Below are 18,116 nucleotides of genomic sequence, written 5' to 3'. Positions count from 1 at the left end.
TTCACCAGTAGATGTCACATCACAACATATATTAAGAAGGTGCTAGGGGATCTTGCACAGTACCGTTTCCAATATACAGACTTTCATATAGAGCACTAGAACATTGAGATCAGACTACCGACAACTGCAATACTGCTAAGGTGCATAAGTATAGGTAAGTGTAGATTTAATATTATGAACTCCACATTGACTTACGTTGATTCTACAGATGTACTGTCCTTAATCGACATCTACTTATCCTTAGGAGATAGTGGTAATATTCATAACCTCGGCATTCTAACAATCAACCCTCTAACACACGTGCTCCCAAACTGGACCAACTGGATTATTCCAAGGATAAACACAAAGAGGGCCTCACTTTACCTTCAGTTTTCCAAAGGACTCGAATACGCCTAGGGAATGTCTTCTTTGCTTGGGCAACTTTAAATAGCAGCATGCACTTCCTACTTAGCTGGTCCTTGATGGTGAACATTACTTTTTTAGTCCTCTCCAAGTTCTGCAAAGATAGATAATGCAGCACCTGATTTACACTTTCACAGGCAAGTGATTATAATCTGTCCTTCAAGAATGAAATCAATTACCTCCCAATATCGCTTTTGCCATGAGAGGCTTGAACCTCCTAGACACACACTACACCTCCCTTCCCCCCTAAAAAAAACTAAACACAGCTATTATTTTGACCCCTTCCACTTCCTGTCTTCATTGTGTCTCGCTGGACACATTCTTCCGGGTAACTGCGGAGCGGTGTGACCGGTGTCTTGACAAGTTTAGTCTGACCCAGATGATGCGCACGGACTGTTGTCGCCCTGGACTGCTGTACAGAGCCAGTGGTCTGGTGAGCAGTCAAACGCAGATGGATTGGAGACCTACAGCATCTTGTGCCTTCGTTGTTGGCTGTGGAGCATGCTGCTCGTGCGCCTTAGTTGTCTTCCAGGTTCCTGGTAAACGGCCGAATACAGCGGGCTCTAGAGACTACCTTGCTGGTATGGGGAAGGACTGGAGCGACAGGTAAGGGAGCCAGCTGTGGCATGGTTCCAATTTTAGCTTTGTTTAGCATGATGATTGGTTTAGCCTGCCACTTAAACAAGGGGTGTTTCTCATGTTTCTGGTAGTTCATCATGGAGGGCAAGAGAGCACACAAGAGGAAGCACACAACACAAGGTCACCTTCCGCCATGTCTGTTGAGAGCGACGAGGCCCGAGCCGAGGGGAGGAACAGCAGACTGTCCTCAAAATCGCATGAGCTTCTGACCGCTTCCCAAGTGGAAGAAATTATCGAAAAGACAGTGTCAAAGGCTTTGACGCACTCTTCTAAACATGCAAACAACTCTACTGACCGAAATGGGGACTCTGATTCTGCTACTGGCAAAGAGGATCGAAGCAAACCTACAGCTGGGAAATACATTTCCAGAGAAGACTTAGCTCAAATTGTGTATCAGATTCGTTCAAATCTGGGTGTTGAATCTATCCCGCCGCCAAAGGGGCAGGGAGAATTGTTTCCTCAGTATTCAACTCCTCCCGTTATGGCTGTGCCTTTGCATTCCAAAATTAAGAAACTGGTTTTGCGAGAATTGAAAGAACCTGAGCAAGCGGCTGTACCAAGATTTATGCAGAAGACGTATGCATTGTTTGAGGCAGAGGAGGTGTTCCCTTCAGCAGTTAAATTGGATTCTATTCTAGCCGCTTTGATTGGTAGAGCTGTCATAAATCCTGATGATTGCCCTCAGCTAGATGCAGTCTATAAAAAGGTAGACGCTACCTCAAAAGAAATCTCGTACTGCGTCTAATCTGGTTCTGAGAGCGGCAATGTATGCAGCATACATTTCACAATCTGAAGCCACACCCAGAAAGCGGAGCTTCAGGACACATCAGAGCCTGTCATTATTACAACATATGCCAGTGCAATGGGTTGGAGGGCTTGGATGGATAATGCTCTGATACAAGGCCAGTGGCAACCTTATCTTTAGTCAAAGTCACCAATTTGGAAAGAGCTCAAAGCAGTATATCTGGCCCTAAAGTCCTTTGTTCATCAAGTCAAAGGGATAATGGGATGATCAGAACAGACAACGATGTCACAAAATTCTATTTCATCAAACGGGAGGAACAAAATCACATTCCTTAGCTCAATTGACTGACTAGTTATTCAAATGGGCAGAAAGGTATTTGCCAGCAATAGCAATAATTTATATCAAGGGGTTACTCAAAGTTTTGGTGGACAGGTTAATCTGTCAGATGCATTCATCCAAGAGTTCAGTCTAAATCGACAGGTGTTCAACAAAGTGCATCACAAGTGGGGTGTGCCAGTGATTGATTTGTTTGCCACCCATTTGAATGCTCATCTTCAAAGGTTTCGTTCGATGACAGAAGAACACCAGACTTGGAAGTTGGAAGCTCTGTCATACACTCGGCCGACAGGAATGATACATAATTTTTGTTGAAAGTGAAAAAAGAGAGAGTTGACACAATACCAAGTGCCACAGGTTGGCCACGGTGCACTTGGTTCTCTCTAGCAGTGACGATGAGTGTGGGCAAGGAATGGCTGTTATCATTCTATCTGGTCTACTCTTTCTTATCCGATCCTCCAGATCCACCACCTCCGATGGTTATGCTTAACGACTTGGAGATTGAAAGGAAGGGACTAAAGAAAGGCTTCTAGGAGAGAATCCACTCTGACAAGACGTTGGTTGTTATTTTCGCAGTGGTGGATAAAGAAAAATCTGATCCCTCAGTTGATTAAGTTGGTCCAATTGCTTGAGCTTTTACAAGATGGTTTTCCTCTGGAATTGAAAGTTGCATCACATAACATTCAGTGGGCTGAGATAAGGGCATTATAGAGTGTGAGGTGACTTTGATGACAATCCCAGCTAGTTAAAAGGTTTTTAAGGGGTTTTCTAAAATCTGCCCTTTACCACAAAAATCTTTCTGCATCTGGGATCTGTAATTAGTTTTGGAATCTCTAATGGCTCCACCTTTTGAGCCTTTGTAAGATATTCCTATCAGGTTGTTGACACTTAAAGTTTTCTTTTTGGTGTCAGTATCTTACGCCAGATGATTGGGTGAACTGGGCTCTTTATCTTAGAAATTCCCATTTTGTTGAGTTTGTGAGGATAGGACTGCCCTTGGTTTGGGGCCAGCCTTTGTTCCTAAGATTATTTTTCCTTTTCATGTACAACAAGAAATTGTGTTACCAGTTTTTTTTTCAGATCCTATCACGCCAGAGAAAAATAAATTGCACTGCTTAAATGTACGATGTGCTCTTTTGATTTATTTAGATTGGACGGCTGGCATTTGCTCTCCTCCTTCAACTTCTTTGTTTGTAAATTTTGGATCTGTACCATACGGTTTGAAACATGTGATCCAGACATTGAGCAGATAGGTTAGATCAGTCATCACAATGGCATATCAGAAGGCTTCAATCCATGTCCTCTTGGGTATTGTGGGGCAGTACACAAGAGGAATGGCAGCCTCTTTAGCTGAAGCACAGTGCACCACAATTGCATAGATGTGGAGGGCTGCAACATGGGCTGCTCCTTCGACATTTGTAAAATACTAAATGGTGTTACAGGAACTACAGATTGAGGATACTTTAGGTTCTAAAGTTCTTTCAGCTATAAAGTAACAGTTGAGGAACTGAATAAACAAATGTTTTGTTTTTCTACCTGCAGATGAAGTTGTCCTGGCCTTTTATACTGCTTTTTAAATCTCAAGTGTAATAAACAAATCTTATGGGCAAGTAGACATAAATTAGCCTTCTATTTGAGAATGTCAAACATACTGCATGTACTAATAAGGAACCCATGACTGTAAGCTTTTTAGACACTTTACTCTGTGAATTCAATACCCGAGACTGTCTTTATTTTTTACTGTATCTCAAATCCTAAATTTGACACCAGAAATATTAACACAAGAGTTTGCTTGATTAAAATTAGCCTTACAGTTTTGCAAAGCCATAAACTGGTGATCTTGCATGCTACTCATATGACAGAATCAAGGCATCCAAATACACTTTGACTCCAGACCATTCACTTCATCAAATATTAAGAATGATCCTTCAACCATGCATTACTGCATTACTCTTGGTTATGTCAACTACATATTTGAGAAGTACTATTACATAAAACATCATATACATTGTTTATGGTTTGGGACACATAAAAAGTGATCAGGGGTCTAAAATTGACCTCAATTCAGAAGACATTAGACTGTAATAGAAAACACGTTGCTTGGCTGTGTGATCTGTACATCACACAATCTAAAGCCATGCTATATGAGCTGAGACTAGGAGTGACAAGTAAAAATTCCTGAATGACTGGCCAGTTTCAGGCCAAAATATTGAAACAGGCATTCTCTACATGTGCTAATTGATTTCAGTAAAGGCTGAAACTGGAAAAATATTTGCCATCATGGCTAGGGTGACCACCTCTCTCCAGGTCATTATGGGTGCTATTTCCAGTTCCTGACTTTTGGGTGATAAAGTAATGTATTCTGGGTGTTGTAGTCTTGTTTTGCTTCCATTAAATTAGTTAGACCAGAAAATGTGATAATAAAAATTTGTAGGCGAAAAGCTGTGGACAGGAGACCATGCCCATAAGGTATTGGATTGAGGTGGTGACTTTAGTCATGCCAAATTGTAAAATAACATGGTCTCAGGTTAAGAATAAAAATCATATTAGTGTTAATACAGCAGCAATTGCAGTAAATTGTGGAGGAAGAATTGACCTGGATAATTCTTGAATGGCTTGATATATTGATAAATTCTCTCTACATAAAATTTACACTGATGTAACCCTCTCAGATGCTTTGAAGTAGAAGCATCATCAGAGGAAAGCAATTCAAACTGGAAAACTCTTCCAAATAAGAAAGCACTTGAGACAGACAGGCCTTCTTGTGAACTTTATAAAATGTTTAGGATGATCACTGCAAAATTATGTTTGTTCAGATTTTAAAAGCACTGACAGACGGGGCCACACCCCAGTCCAGAGCTTTAGATAAAATGCTGATATTCATGAAGACAAACAGCTAGACTTTGTATCTTTCCACTCAACTTCAGTCTTCAGTATTGATACTACATTATATGTCCAGCCGCTAGATGAGACAGAATGATTTATTCCTGTAATCGGTTCCGCTTCACTTGTGAACGCTGCAGTGGTAGTTTCAGCCTGAGTCCAACGGGGTGATTATCGGCTGTCTATGGCAATTTTATATGCAGAAAAGGTGTTTAATGGCATGTCCTTGGAGTTTGTCTAGGCAGTATTAGCAAAGGCGGACAAAGGGTCTATCTTTATTTTTTGGATCCAGTGGCTTGACCAGACTCCCTCCATCCAAAGCTGTTGAAGTGTTATACAAAGGAATGTTTCAGATAGTTGTCCTCCATTATGGAACCTCTTGTCTATTTATATTCTTTAATTGATGTTGTCCTTAAACACCAAAATAACCCTTCAGCGGTTCAACTGATGAGAAAATATGTATAGGTGTTATGGAATTTGAAGTATGTCTCCATTACATCGCAGTTTAAACATTGTGGGATGTTACATCACAGATATGTTTTTAGTTCAAGAATAGGATTTCAGTAGTTTACATCATAGTAATTTACCTCACAGGTAGGTTTTTGATGGTTTTGAATGACTTAACCTCAATTGAATGTTTATGTATATATGCGAACATTCACTGATGTTATAGTAGTTAGGTGAAAATGCCAGTCAAAATGTCGCATTTTATACACAAACTAAAACAGAGATTCACCCATTATTGTTCACTGAGCTAACTATAACTTGTGCCCCTGCCATAATCTGCTTACCTCTTATATCACATCACCCACGGCATCTTCAATTACATCATGTTGACATTACTGATGAAATGCCGACCCATGTCTCGTTGATTGCCCATTAGAGGTCAGCAATCTGTAAAAGCTTTGTGACAGTTTGAAAGTTGTACATAGTAGGTGCTAACTCTACTCAAGAGCCATGAGTGTCTGAAAGGAGTGGTCTCTGCATACAAAGTTGTGCATATGAGTGAAGACTGTACGCACCAGGGAGCTGCCCATCCAGGTGTGCTTAATTGCCCACAAGAGGTCAGCTATAAGAAAAGTATTGGGTACAGGGTGAAGGCTGTGCATAGTAGGGCTTTCATTTAATATCTAAGGCAAATGGGCCCTCCATGGAGTAGTTATGTACAAGGTGAAAACAAATCGCAATAATCAACCACTCATGAGTGTGGTTGATTGCCCACAAGAGGTCAGCTTTCCTCAAAGTATTCAGTGCAGGACATAGGTTCTGCATAGTAGGAGCTTGGCTACCTGGACTGAGTGGGTTCCCCATGAATAGTTTTTCATACGACAATGATCGTCTGTAGCACAGGCTTGCCTTCTTCTGTCTGGTTGATTGGATACAATGAGTTTGGCTATCCACAAAGTATTTGGCACACAACCAAGGCTGTGCGTATGAGGACCTTGGTTCACCTAGGAGAGCTTGATTGTGTGAATTATAATTTATGTTTTACCCGATTCTGGAGAGAACATAGCATCAACCCAGGGGTAACGTCCCCTGAATGCACAGCAAAGTATCGAGAATTCATGTCATTTAATATCATAACAATGACTTGGATTAATCATATTGACGCAAACCCTATGCATTTCAGGCAATCATAGGCCTTCGTCAAGGGAATATGCAGCTGAAAATAATGAAGCAGATGCACACTATTCACTCACAGCTATATAGGCAAAAAGTATATTTGGAAATATGCAATTCCCAGTGATATAAAGTGATGAGTCATCACATTAATATTACCCAAGTCATTGTTACGATATTGAATGAAATTAATTCTTGATTCTGATCAACCATGACGAATGAATAAAATTCAAACTGGAATGAAAATGTGTAATTATTGTTGATTAACTTGTATTACTCCATTACCTGATTCTGTGCCATTTAGTACTTAATTTCATAATGGAAATCCTCTACTGGTTTGTAGAGTAATATGAGCAGCAGTACGTTCGATGATGTCAGCAGTGATACAATCAGGTATGTCATCAATTATGTCACTGAACATGTCATGGGTGATATGAAATTCGAGATAATAAGCAGGGCTTGATGGGGGCACAAGTTATAGTTAGATCAGTTAACTATAACCGGTGAATTTCTCCTGTTAGCTGTTATGGCCTAACTGGTGGCCACAACCCAGAGAAAAATACTTTGACCTCCATTACTGGACTGGGGAACTCAGTCCCTGAGTCCTGAATTTCTATTAAAACAGAAGTAGTGCAAGATGGCAAGGTAGGGACACCCTGACCCATTGACACTTGTTGGGGTTAGGAATGACGCAGGGCCTCTCTGGCGGCCTAGCCCTGCGGCCTGCCTTCAGATGTGCATGGCCGAAAGACATCATCCAGACATTCTGACAGCATCCTGTGGGGGTAGTGGACTTGAAGTAATTCAGCAAGTTACATCTATGCCCAATTTTCTATCACCAATCATGCGATAATGGACATAACCTTTGAATATATGCTGAACACGTAGCATATATGTCAAGTCGAACATATTTAGTGGATATTATACGCTTTTTTTTACTGATAATCACCCAGCTAATAAAAAACATGCATCAATAGACATTATTGGGGTCACCTCTTTTTAATCCTTGAACACCCTGAAAAAATGAGTTTGTATTCTGGTCAACTTAACAGGATCACCATCGTAGAGGCTTCACCTGACCCACAATTTTAAGTCAAGAGGTTGACAGGTATACATTTGCCACTGAAAAGACACCTTCTTTTGCCAGGCCCTTTGGACAATCCTCATAGTTTATTAAAATGCGCCACAAACATTCTTGAGGCAGGCACAATGGCATGTAACCTTTGAGCCATGTTTACAACAGCAGCGTGAGTTAAACCACCTCTAAGCGGGACACCCCTATATCTACTTTATTCAGTAATCGGCAATGCATCAACCTTTTCTGTGAAGTTCTGAAAAGAAAGATCCACACCTAATAAACGTCCTTGTTTTATAGAATGTGTCTATATCACTGTAGTACAACGGTTTAACATGGGCACGTGCCAAGACATTCACTGGTTGATAATCTATTGTCAACAGAGGCATCTGGGGTCACTGCGATTTTTTTTAAAAAGTTTTTGGCCTAAAGGAATATTCTGCTTTGAAACACTACCTTGTAACCGTAACCCACATCACGTGCACTCGCCCTTTACCTTGTTTAACATGGAGTACTACTCAGAACTCGGATTTTAGTGATATGCAAACCTTGCACTGTATACCTTTAAACATGCACAACCACACTTGACTCAAGGTCTTACACTATTTCCATGCTATGCACCCACACGTGTTCACACACAGTAACTATGCTGTACATGACTATGGTTTTATCAGTGATGTCATGAGTGATGTAAACAATTATGTGATTTGAGATGCCTTCAGTGATGTTATCAATGAAATTATTTAACATGCCATGAGTGATATAATATATGAGCTTATAAGCAGTGCATGGTGGTGTGGAAGATGTAGTCAGCTCACTGAACTCTAACTACTGGATTTCAGTGTTGTTTCGTTTTTTAAACATTCGTTTTTATGTTATTTCAACATCTAACTATGATGTCACTTTAATCTTTTGTTTTATCCATGCAGATAGATTAGAAGTACTACTTAACACCTAACCTGTGAGGTAAAGTACTCCGGGAGTGAAATAGTGCAATGTATTGGTAATCACAATGTGATAACTCTGATGTAATGACTAACATAATAAAATACATATAGTCTGACATACATACAATACATATAGGCTATCCACATAAGGCTATAATTGCAAATGATAATGATGAGCTGCAGCTACATGGTATTGCAATGTGTCTGCTTACATATGTCACATTAAAAAGACACTAGCTGTTTTGGAAAGCAGTTTACAGTTGGATTTAAGCCAACCTCTAAGGCTGACTATACTGGTGTTTATATAAGCCTGACCAAAATTCACCATTTTAAGTATGAGGCTGTCTAAAATACATAGAAACTCGCGCTTATTAAAGAAATACTGCACTCAGCAGCATTCACTTCGTATTGTTTGTTTTTAACTAAATTGTTGCATTGGTTCATGTCATAGCAGCTATATTTCCAAGTTCAAGTCTTCAAACTCTTGGATGCGAACAATTGCTGTTTAATCTGGATACAATAAGGCATCATCTTTTAAAAATTTCTCTTGAGAAATTGGGTCTTGTCTGAAATGAAAATCTTCTATTGGGCTATAGCAGGAGCTTCTAAGTTTTTTTTTACCTACCTCAAAAATGGTAATCATTGCTTGCTGTTTAAAAACATAAATCTTAAAAACCTATTAACTTTTTTTTATCAAGCCTGCACGGCAACACAGGAGTTTATGCAACACCTAGAACCTATGGTAATACCAAGCTCTTGTACAACCCAAGATGGTCTGCTGCCAAAATATTTCGTTTTTAATATCAACCTTCATTTATATCATCTCCACAATATCAACTACCAATATATTGTTGTTTTACATAGATGATGAGTTAGAAATAGTTTTTGGTAGTCGATATTCTGGGGTTGATACATCAGCAGGTCGATTTTGATACTTTAACATACAACCCCCACGATTTATTCAGAAAGGGAGAACAAAATGTCTAAACGTTTATCACCTAGCTTGTTGCACCATAACACCAAGACACACTCTTTTCATCCAATGTGTTTTGGAATATAACATCCCTTTGTAATGCTCCTTTACATAGCTATAGATTCTAAATTGTTTTGATCGTAATTACAACAATACCAAACTAATTCAGTTCTTATACTGTATTGTGTGCAAAGACTGGTCCACCTACGATTTCAAATTGTTATTCCTTTTATTTAATCAACAGCTGCAGCACCTTTAAAAGTTCTCATCTAGAAATGGATGTGTAGGACAGTCTAGAACAAATTGTGGAATGTGTTGCAAAAATCATTTACTGATTGAGGAGAAAGAGTGACAGAGGATTTTTTTTCATAGGTATGATTTCTTACCTGATTTAACCGATTTAGGAACTTTGCTTTTGATGCAGGAATCAACTATATCCTTAAGCTATAAAACAATAATGGTTAAACGTATAGACGTTCCTAACCATGAGTTGATAATTATTGCAAATATTATGGCACACTTGGTGATAATCCTTAAAAGGACTGACAATCATCTGCAGGAGGGGGTTGAGTCGAGGAAGGAAACGGGTGATTTCATTTATTTTGAGCAATGTATTTCACAATCTAAACCATCTTTCCATTCCCGGCTTGGGATTTATGATTATTGACAAAAGTATATATTTTTTTACTATTAGCATCTAACTACTTGCTTTTTGTGATGCTTTGGTTTTGCAAACTCAAATAGAGTGCATTGCGTTTACTCTCTCCAAGTGATGGATTACTAGGCTTGGCTAATTCGTCAAACAAACAAAAAACATGAAGCAGAGGAAAGATTAGGTCAGAGCTTGGAAAGCCACACTGAAAGCTCCTGCACTAGGTGATCCCGGAATAAAGAGTAAGCCTTCCTCTAGAGGAAAAAGTGCAGCAGGAAATTTCCAGCTTCAAAAAAGAGAAACTGATTTTTGACAGAAGTTCTTATTTAAACTGGTGCGAACCGGGAGCAAGAGTCCTGCCCTTGGGGACGGTCGCAGCTGAACAGAAGCTGGAGAGCATGAAGCCAGATGTCCAATGCCTCATCATGGGAGAGGATGGATTAAAGGGGTTGCCAGGACAAGGGAGTGAGCAGGATGAGAGTTGGGACATAGAAGGGCCCAAAGTAACTGTGAAAAAGAGTTCTTCTGGAGGACCACGATATCCCACTTTATTCTGTTCGCACCCCATTACAGTGAACAAGACTGATACAGAGGTCTGTACCAAGCATGAGAATCAAACAAAGAGAGAAGTATAACAGTCTCTCAGAAGACGTTTATGGTAAGGAGAGATTGTCCTGACTGCAAAGTCAAGAGTAATGATCAAGAGATGTTAGCGTCCAAAACCATCTACTAATGGGATGATGAGAACTTCATCCTTCTAGGCCCACTCGAGCAGTGGAAATATCCTGCAATAGAATGATGGCCTCCCTCTGCCATTGTACCCACTCTTGCAGGGAAACATATGTGTGCCTGTCCTCTCCATTATATTTTCGATGGAATTAGGCTTCCCCCTCCAAGCCCCCTTATTGTAGAACATGCTTACCTATGCTTTCACTTCAGGGTCAAAACTAGAGCCAAATGTTCAACATTGAAGGATCAACTATACGAAAAACCATCCGATGGCCCAGGCAAATCTAAACGAAAAACCCAACCAGACCGTTCAAGGGCCAGGGAGGGACCAAAAATATGTCTGGTGGCATACGGACCAGGCAAATCCCAAAAATGTGGCAATATCATCTAACTTACAGGCAAGAACCAAAAACTCTGTGCTGAACAAAGTACACTGTCAAAAGAAATATAGGATTACCTACTTTAATAACGGACATGCCTGCTCTGGTTTTGGGGTCATCCTGCCCCTGAACTACCAAAGCCAATGAAAACACAAACATATTTTTGAAGGCAAAACACCCTTAGTATTTTAGAGAAATTAAACAAGCTTCAGATTGGCCTGCATCCTTCCAATATGGCTGACATGTCACAGTAAGAGCAGTTTTATTCTGATACTCAGTGCGTGAAATACTATAAAGCTAAAGCACAGTAGGACCGGGAAACTCTCAGTGCACTAGTACAAAACACAACCATCCGAGAATACTAGAACAACATTCACACTTCCCATGACACTAGTGCAACATTCACAATGATTCTTCACTAGCCCAGGGTTCACATTTCCACTGCTTCAGTGCAGTATCCCCACTCTCAAGGCATTAGTGCAATATACAGACTTCAAGGACACTAGTGCAGGATTCACACCTCAAGGACAGAAAAAGCTTTCTCACAGTGAAGCAGTCGGACTCCAATATGTAAAGCCAATCTCATCACCAGAGAACCAGGAGACTTGTGATTTCACTAGTGCTCTGCGGCCTGCTGCAGGACACAGGTCTTTATACTAAAAACATTTAAAATCATTACAAAGCTATGAGCAAAATAACACTGCAAATGCACAACACAAATTGTCCTTAAATAACAGCAACTAAAGGTTGTGAATAGGACCAGTGATGGTATATCAAGCTATGGAGTGTGGGCCCACTGCTGGCTCCATAGCACCATGAGTTGCACCAATGAAAGATCCCTTCTGCCACGAGGGACTTAGTGCACGCCTTGGACACAGGTCATTGTCAGTGCATCCTCCTCCTGCATAGACACCATCTCTGAGCGCAGTGCCTGCGTGATTAGAGTCAGCTCCTCACACATCGTCTCAAACCGGTAGCTGATGCGGATAGCTGGCACGTTGGTCCGCCGGATGTCATTCCCTTCTGCTCCTTCCTTCCAGTAGTTTGGCCCCAGCCAGTACCTTTTCACCTGTAGAGAAAAGGGGGCAACGTGAAGTGTGCTTATGAATCATATGGGACCCCAAGATAACTGTACCTTTACTGAATAGAATCCCAAGAGAACACTAGGCACTGAGATGCAGACAGGGGAAACAACCATTACAATGCAACTTTTACAACGCACTACCATTACAACGAAACTTTTACAACGCAAAAACCATTACAACGCATGTTTTTACAACGCAGGTACCTTTACAACGCATACCATTACAACGTAAGTATTGGTAAGTATATAATTATATTTTAAATTTTATATGTTTGGGTTTTTTTAAGGGGTATTTTTAGGTTTCAGGGTCAGTTTTCAGTTTTTGGGTAAAGGGGCATTTTTAGGGTTCGGGGTCAGTTTTCAGTTTTTGGGTAAAGGGGTATTTTTAGGGTTCAGGGTCAGTTTTCAGTTTTTGGGTAAAGGGGTATTTTTAGGGTTCAGGGTCAGTTTTCAGTTTTTGGGTAAAGGGGCATTTTTAGGGTTCAGGGTCAGTTTTTAGTTTTTGGGTAAAGGGGTATTTTTAGGGTTCAGGGTCAGTTTTCAGTTTTTGGGTAAAGGGGTATTTTTAGGGTTCAGGGTCAGTTTTCAGTTTTTGGGTAAAGGGGTATTTTTAGGGTTCAGGGTCAGTTTTCAGTTTTTGGGTAAAGGGGCATTTTTAGGGTTCAGGGTCAGTTTTTAGTTTTTGGGTAAAGGGGTATTTTTAGGGTTCAGGGTCAGTTTTCAGTTTTTGGGTAAAGGGGTATTTTTAGGGTTCAGGGTCAGTTTTCAGTTTTTGGGTAAAGGGGTATTTTTAGGGTTCAGGGTCAGTTTCCAGTTTTTGGGTAAAGGGGTATTTTTAGGGTTCAGGGTCAGTTTTCAGTTTTTGGGTAAAGGGGTATTTTTAGGGTTCAGGGTCAGTTTGGGGTTTTTGGATAAAGGGGTATTTTTAGGGTTCAGGGTCAGTTTTGGGTTTTTGGGGTACAGGGGTATTTTTAGGGTTCATGGTCAGTTTTGGGTTTTTGGGTAAAGGGGTATTTTTAGGGTTCAGGGTCAGTTTTGGGTTTTTGGGGTACAGGGGTATTTTTAGGGTTCAGGGTCAGTTTTGGGTTTTTGGGGTACAGGGGTATTTTTAGGGTTCAGGGTCAGTTTTGGGTTTTTGGGGTACAGGGGTATAAGGTAAAAATAAAATAAAATTAAATTTAAATTAAATCAATAAAATAAAATAAAATTAAATTAAATTAAATTAAATTATATTATTTTCAATTATTTTAAATAAAAAAATAATAATATATACTTACCAATACTTACGTTGTAATGGTATGCGTTGTAAAGGTACCTGCGTTGTAAAAACATGCGTTGTAAATACATGCGTTGTAAAAGTTTTTGCGTTGTAAAACATTCGTTGTAATGGCATGCGTTGTAAAAGTATGAGTTGTAACGTCATACATCCGCAGACAGTGATATCCAACCCCACACGGAGCCCAAGAGAAACCCACAGGGCTCGAGAAGGAACAGACACAAAGGACAACCTTGTGGATTATTATGCCAACACCATGAAGTCATGGCACCTTTGGCTAAGGATTTCTAATACTTTGCCCTCAGCATCCCAACACCTTTAACTCTAAAGTCCTGACAGTCTAGGCTCAGCAATCCCAACACTCTGTACTACATCGTCTCTGCACCTTGACCGTAGTAATTCATATTGTTGGGAGTCAAAGCCATTGATAGGCTGTTAACAACTTGGGAGCAGGATTCCCAACTCCTCAGGCTCATGGTTCTCAGACTCTCTGGCTTGGTTCTCTTTACTTCTTATGATGAGGGAATGGCACTGGAATTGCTACGGAGATGAAGGACTGGCTGTTTCTACACATCTCGGTTCCCACCCTAGATCCTTGTTTATCTACAAAGAGTACAAATTATTTCGCACTTTTCAAGACAACTGAATCCACGAATCTATTTGTACTACAAGATAACACAATATTAATTTACTCTGCCTTGCTCTTTAACTCTCTATGGAGATGAAGCATATGTCACTCTCAGTGATTTGAGACTGCAGGGTGGGGGTGAAGAAAGCTCTGGTTGAAGGGTAGAGCTACCTGGTGGGAGAAGCCACTCATCAGCACACTGTTACGAGCCAGTTCACACATGTCACAGGAGCTGAGCTTCCACACTTGTGTGGCAATGCTGTATTCCTCCATTAGAGGTTCCTGTGAAAAATGGGAGAAACAAATATTTATCAAAGTACAGCAAAGCACAACAAAACCACCTACCACACTCTCACCCTGCGCCACACATTCAAATCAATTTCTCATCAGTCTCACCCAGATGCTGCTTCGATCACCCTATCAGTTCACCCTCTCACATTTAAAAAAGATTATAATTAAAAAACATCTCCCAATTCAGCATCAAGTGTAATGGAGCCATAAAACAAAACTGACCGAGTCTGACCTTCCCTTTCTCTCCCGAGATCTTCCTTCACCTGAAATGCACAAGAGAATACTACACCACACCACCCTCTCATTTTCGCAAAAGTCAATTACACAGAGGATGCTAAGCCCATTCTTTTGAAAACCAATAAAAGTCTCGTAACTCAAAAGGATAAGCCTCCTCCCCCCCACACACTAATGTTTTTCGTATTTAATAATACATATTTCACATTCATTCAGAGGGTTTCTGGGTCCAGTCACAGTCAATAGTTACAGACACATAAAATATTTCAGGGACTAGTCACAGAAAATATTCACTCACACAAGACTGTATGTCCACTAAAAGGCAATGGTCACCGTCTAGGAGATTCTAGGTCCAGTCATGGACAGTAGTAACCCTGACAAAGGATTCTTGGTTCTGTCAGAGACAGGCATCCTAGACTGAGGATTTGCGAATGCAGTTATTATTTGTGAGTCTTCAGGTGAAGTCATACACAACAGTTAAAGGCACACAGAACATTTCTGGGTCCAGTCGCATAGAGTCAATACCACCCTTCCCGTCACAGACCTTGAGGAATCATACAGAGGATCACAAATCACACATGTGTGGTTTCTCCACTAAAAAATCACACATGTGTGGTTTCTCCACTAAAAAAAAAAAAAAAAAAAAAGCGAAGCAGCGTCACCCCACTGCTTTTCAGCACTGCAAAAAAGGAAAAATAAAATGATAATAACGCAATATTATTATCATTTTATTTTTCGGTGCTGAGGCAGTAGGGGAGGAGTGGTGGCACTCTTTAAGTGGAAGAGGTGTGGCGCCGCGGCCAGGGCGACTGACGCTGGATTCTGGGGACCACGGTTCGATCCCCGGCTCCGGCGGCAGGTCAGCCCAGCACCATGTGACTCTGGGCAATAGCTCGCTTAATCTTCCCGACGGCCCCCCAGCGCCTAGAGACCCTTACGGGTGATTGTGCGCTTTACAAATGTGGGCTTTAAGTGTGCATGACTGTTTGGCCAGCCATCTTGGGCCGGCCAAACAGTCATGCACACTTTGCATGTTCTCCACTGGGTGTATTGTACATCCTGGGTGGAGAACATGCCCAGGCTTCCAGTCCATGTCTGAGCGCCGAACCACGGTGCTCAGAACAATCACAACACTGCACCGCAGCGTTGTAATTGGCTTAGGGAAGCATGGGTGCTTCCGGCTTCCTCTTCACACAGAAGGAAGAAGACAGAGGAGAGTCGGCAGCCGGTAAGCCAGCTGGCCGGCATGCGGGTAAGTGATAATTTTTTTAACCACCTCCCTCCCTGCCTCACTACTGCTGCCCGGGAACAGCCGCCACTGAAATCAAATAACAGAAAATAGTCACCTATACATGGGATCCATAGTCTAGTTACTGATAACCCTCCCGCACAGAAGATTTGTGTGCTCAATAGATAATAGTAAGTCACTGAGAAGCCATCAGAGAAGATATTCCGTCAAAAATTAAAAACCTATCTGTTCCCGAAGCTATGAGTTCCCCTCTTTGCCTTCCAATCTCCTATTCTTCCTTCTCCCGGTAGCTGCCCAGTCCTCTGTTCACACAGCGCGGGGACACACTGTTTCCTAGTGTAACCAGGCGCTATATAAGATGCTTTTATTATTATTATTATTATTACTGAAAGGGTTTGTGGGAACAGTCACATAAAAAATAGTTAGAGAATAAAAAGGCAACCAGATCCAGAAACAGACAACAGTTAAAGACAAAGAGGTTCTCAGAGTTGAGCACTAGACTTAGGGGCTGAAGTTGTCCCTGTGGGCAAAAAATTAACTATATTTAAGAATATGCTGATTTATTGAAATCTAATAGTGCCACGAAATGTGGATTGAACTCACTTTGGTGAAGTGAAACTGCAGGGGGTCATCAGTGGAGAGGGAGACCATTAGCCCTCGAGCCAAAAAGTCAGGGAGCGGGTTGCGATGATAGCTCAGGAAAAGGCTGTTGTTACTAAGTGGGGACATGGCAATTCCGATCTGAGCCAAATAATACAGATACTGCAGCACAGGAGCCTGCGGAAGGAAATAAAGAAGTCAAACAATTTAAAGACGTCAGTGCATCAGCAATACTGTGATTACAAAGGTAATGTAGCAGTAGAGCAAAAGGCATTTAAGATTAGGGAGAAAAATAAACACCGCTTGTGAAAATGAAAGGGCCTGATGTACTAAGCCATTTTGCGGTTGCAAAGATTACGATTCGCAATATCACAGGGTTCACCACTGCAAAATGCCATTTTTTTCTGTACTAAACCCGTTTTTCAATTCAGTAACCGTCACCGAATCAGAAATGGGTTCAGAAACCCGTAATGAATAGCTAGTTGGGAGGGGAGTATTAATGACATCCGTTTCAAATAGCCATTCTGTACCAATGTTTAGCAAAAACTGAAATTTTACTGACACCTCAAAGAAAGTATTAACCCATTCACAAATAGGATGGGATCCTGTTGGCACCCGTTCCCCTTTGTAAATATATTTTTTTGAGTTTAATGGGTAGCCAGCAGTGGTCAAAGGTACAACTGCCAACTTTCAACTAATCACACAAAAAATATTTTCTTTTTTAGTGCAGATTTTATTTCAAATGCTATTACAGACATGGTGGTCTGCTGACCCCCAGCGACCCTCATCTTTCTGATGGTATCCAATTGTATTGAGATGCAAATTACAACTTACCTCATAAATACTGAAGAGGTAGGTTGGACTGTGGCCCATTACAATTTGGAAATTTGTGAACCGACGTATTAGTACATAGGTTGGTTTGTAAACGACGTTTTAGTACATAGGTTGGTTTGCAAAAGTGCGCACTGTGCAATCACTTTTTGTGAATAGAAATTTCGTACAACCGTCCCTGAGTTATTTACCTGTAACTCTGGGTGGCAGCTTGCATCTGTGATCCATTTACAAGCTTTGCATGCTTGTGTCATCTGGTGGCTGGATCTGGAATAGTTGAAGAAGGATTGGAGCAAAATTCTCTGGGTGGCCATAGAGGTGGAGTCTGTTAAGTTATCCTGATTCTTAAAACGGCAACCCCCAAATCCACTCTGGTTCAATATCACCCTCAGATTATTTGTGGAGCTTCTGCAATAATATTATTGTTGCTTCCACCTTCACCTTGTTATTTTTCATATAGGTACCCTAATATAGGCCCAGGGAACATCATACCCTTTCACCTACATCACCTCCCCTACTTTACACACTAACAAGCCTTTTAA

At 40.9% G+C, this 18,116-nt stretch overlaps 1 protein-coding gene across 8 annotated transcripts in view; it reads right to left on the bottom strand.

Annotated features, from left to right (window-relative positions):
- Positions 1-9,830: 9,830 nt before the first annotated feature.
- The window catches only part of AMPD2 (adenosine monophosphate deaminase 2), a 505,052-nt gene continuing 496,766 nt past the window's right edge, over positions 9,831-18,116 (bottom strand). For all 8 annotated transcript variants that reach the window (XM_078644773.1, XM_078644774.1, XM_078644777.1 and 5 more), the window contains 3 exons: positions 16,747-16,920; positions 14,541-14,651; positions 9,831-12,450 (listed from right to left, as the gene is read on the bottom strand). In XM_078644773.1, the coding sequence (XP_078500899.1) occupies positions 12,238-12,450; positions 14,541-14,651; positions 16,747-16,920 (498 nt within the window). In that variant the 3' untranslated portion in view covers positions 9,831-12,237. The remainder of the gene's footprint in view (positions 12,451-14,540; positions 14,652-16,746; positions 16,921-18,116) is intronic.

This window comes from Lissotriton helveticus, chromosome 5_1 (genome assembly GCF_964261635.1).
Source record: "Lissotriton helveticus chromosome 5_1, aLisHel1.1, whole genome shotgun sequence".
Lineage (NCBI taxonomy): Eukaryota > Metazoa > Chordata > Amphibia > Caudata > Salamandridae > Lissotriton > Lissotriton helveticus.
This window is presented reverse-complemented; position numbering and strand designations above follow the sequence as displayed.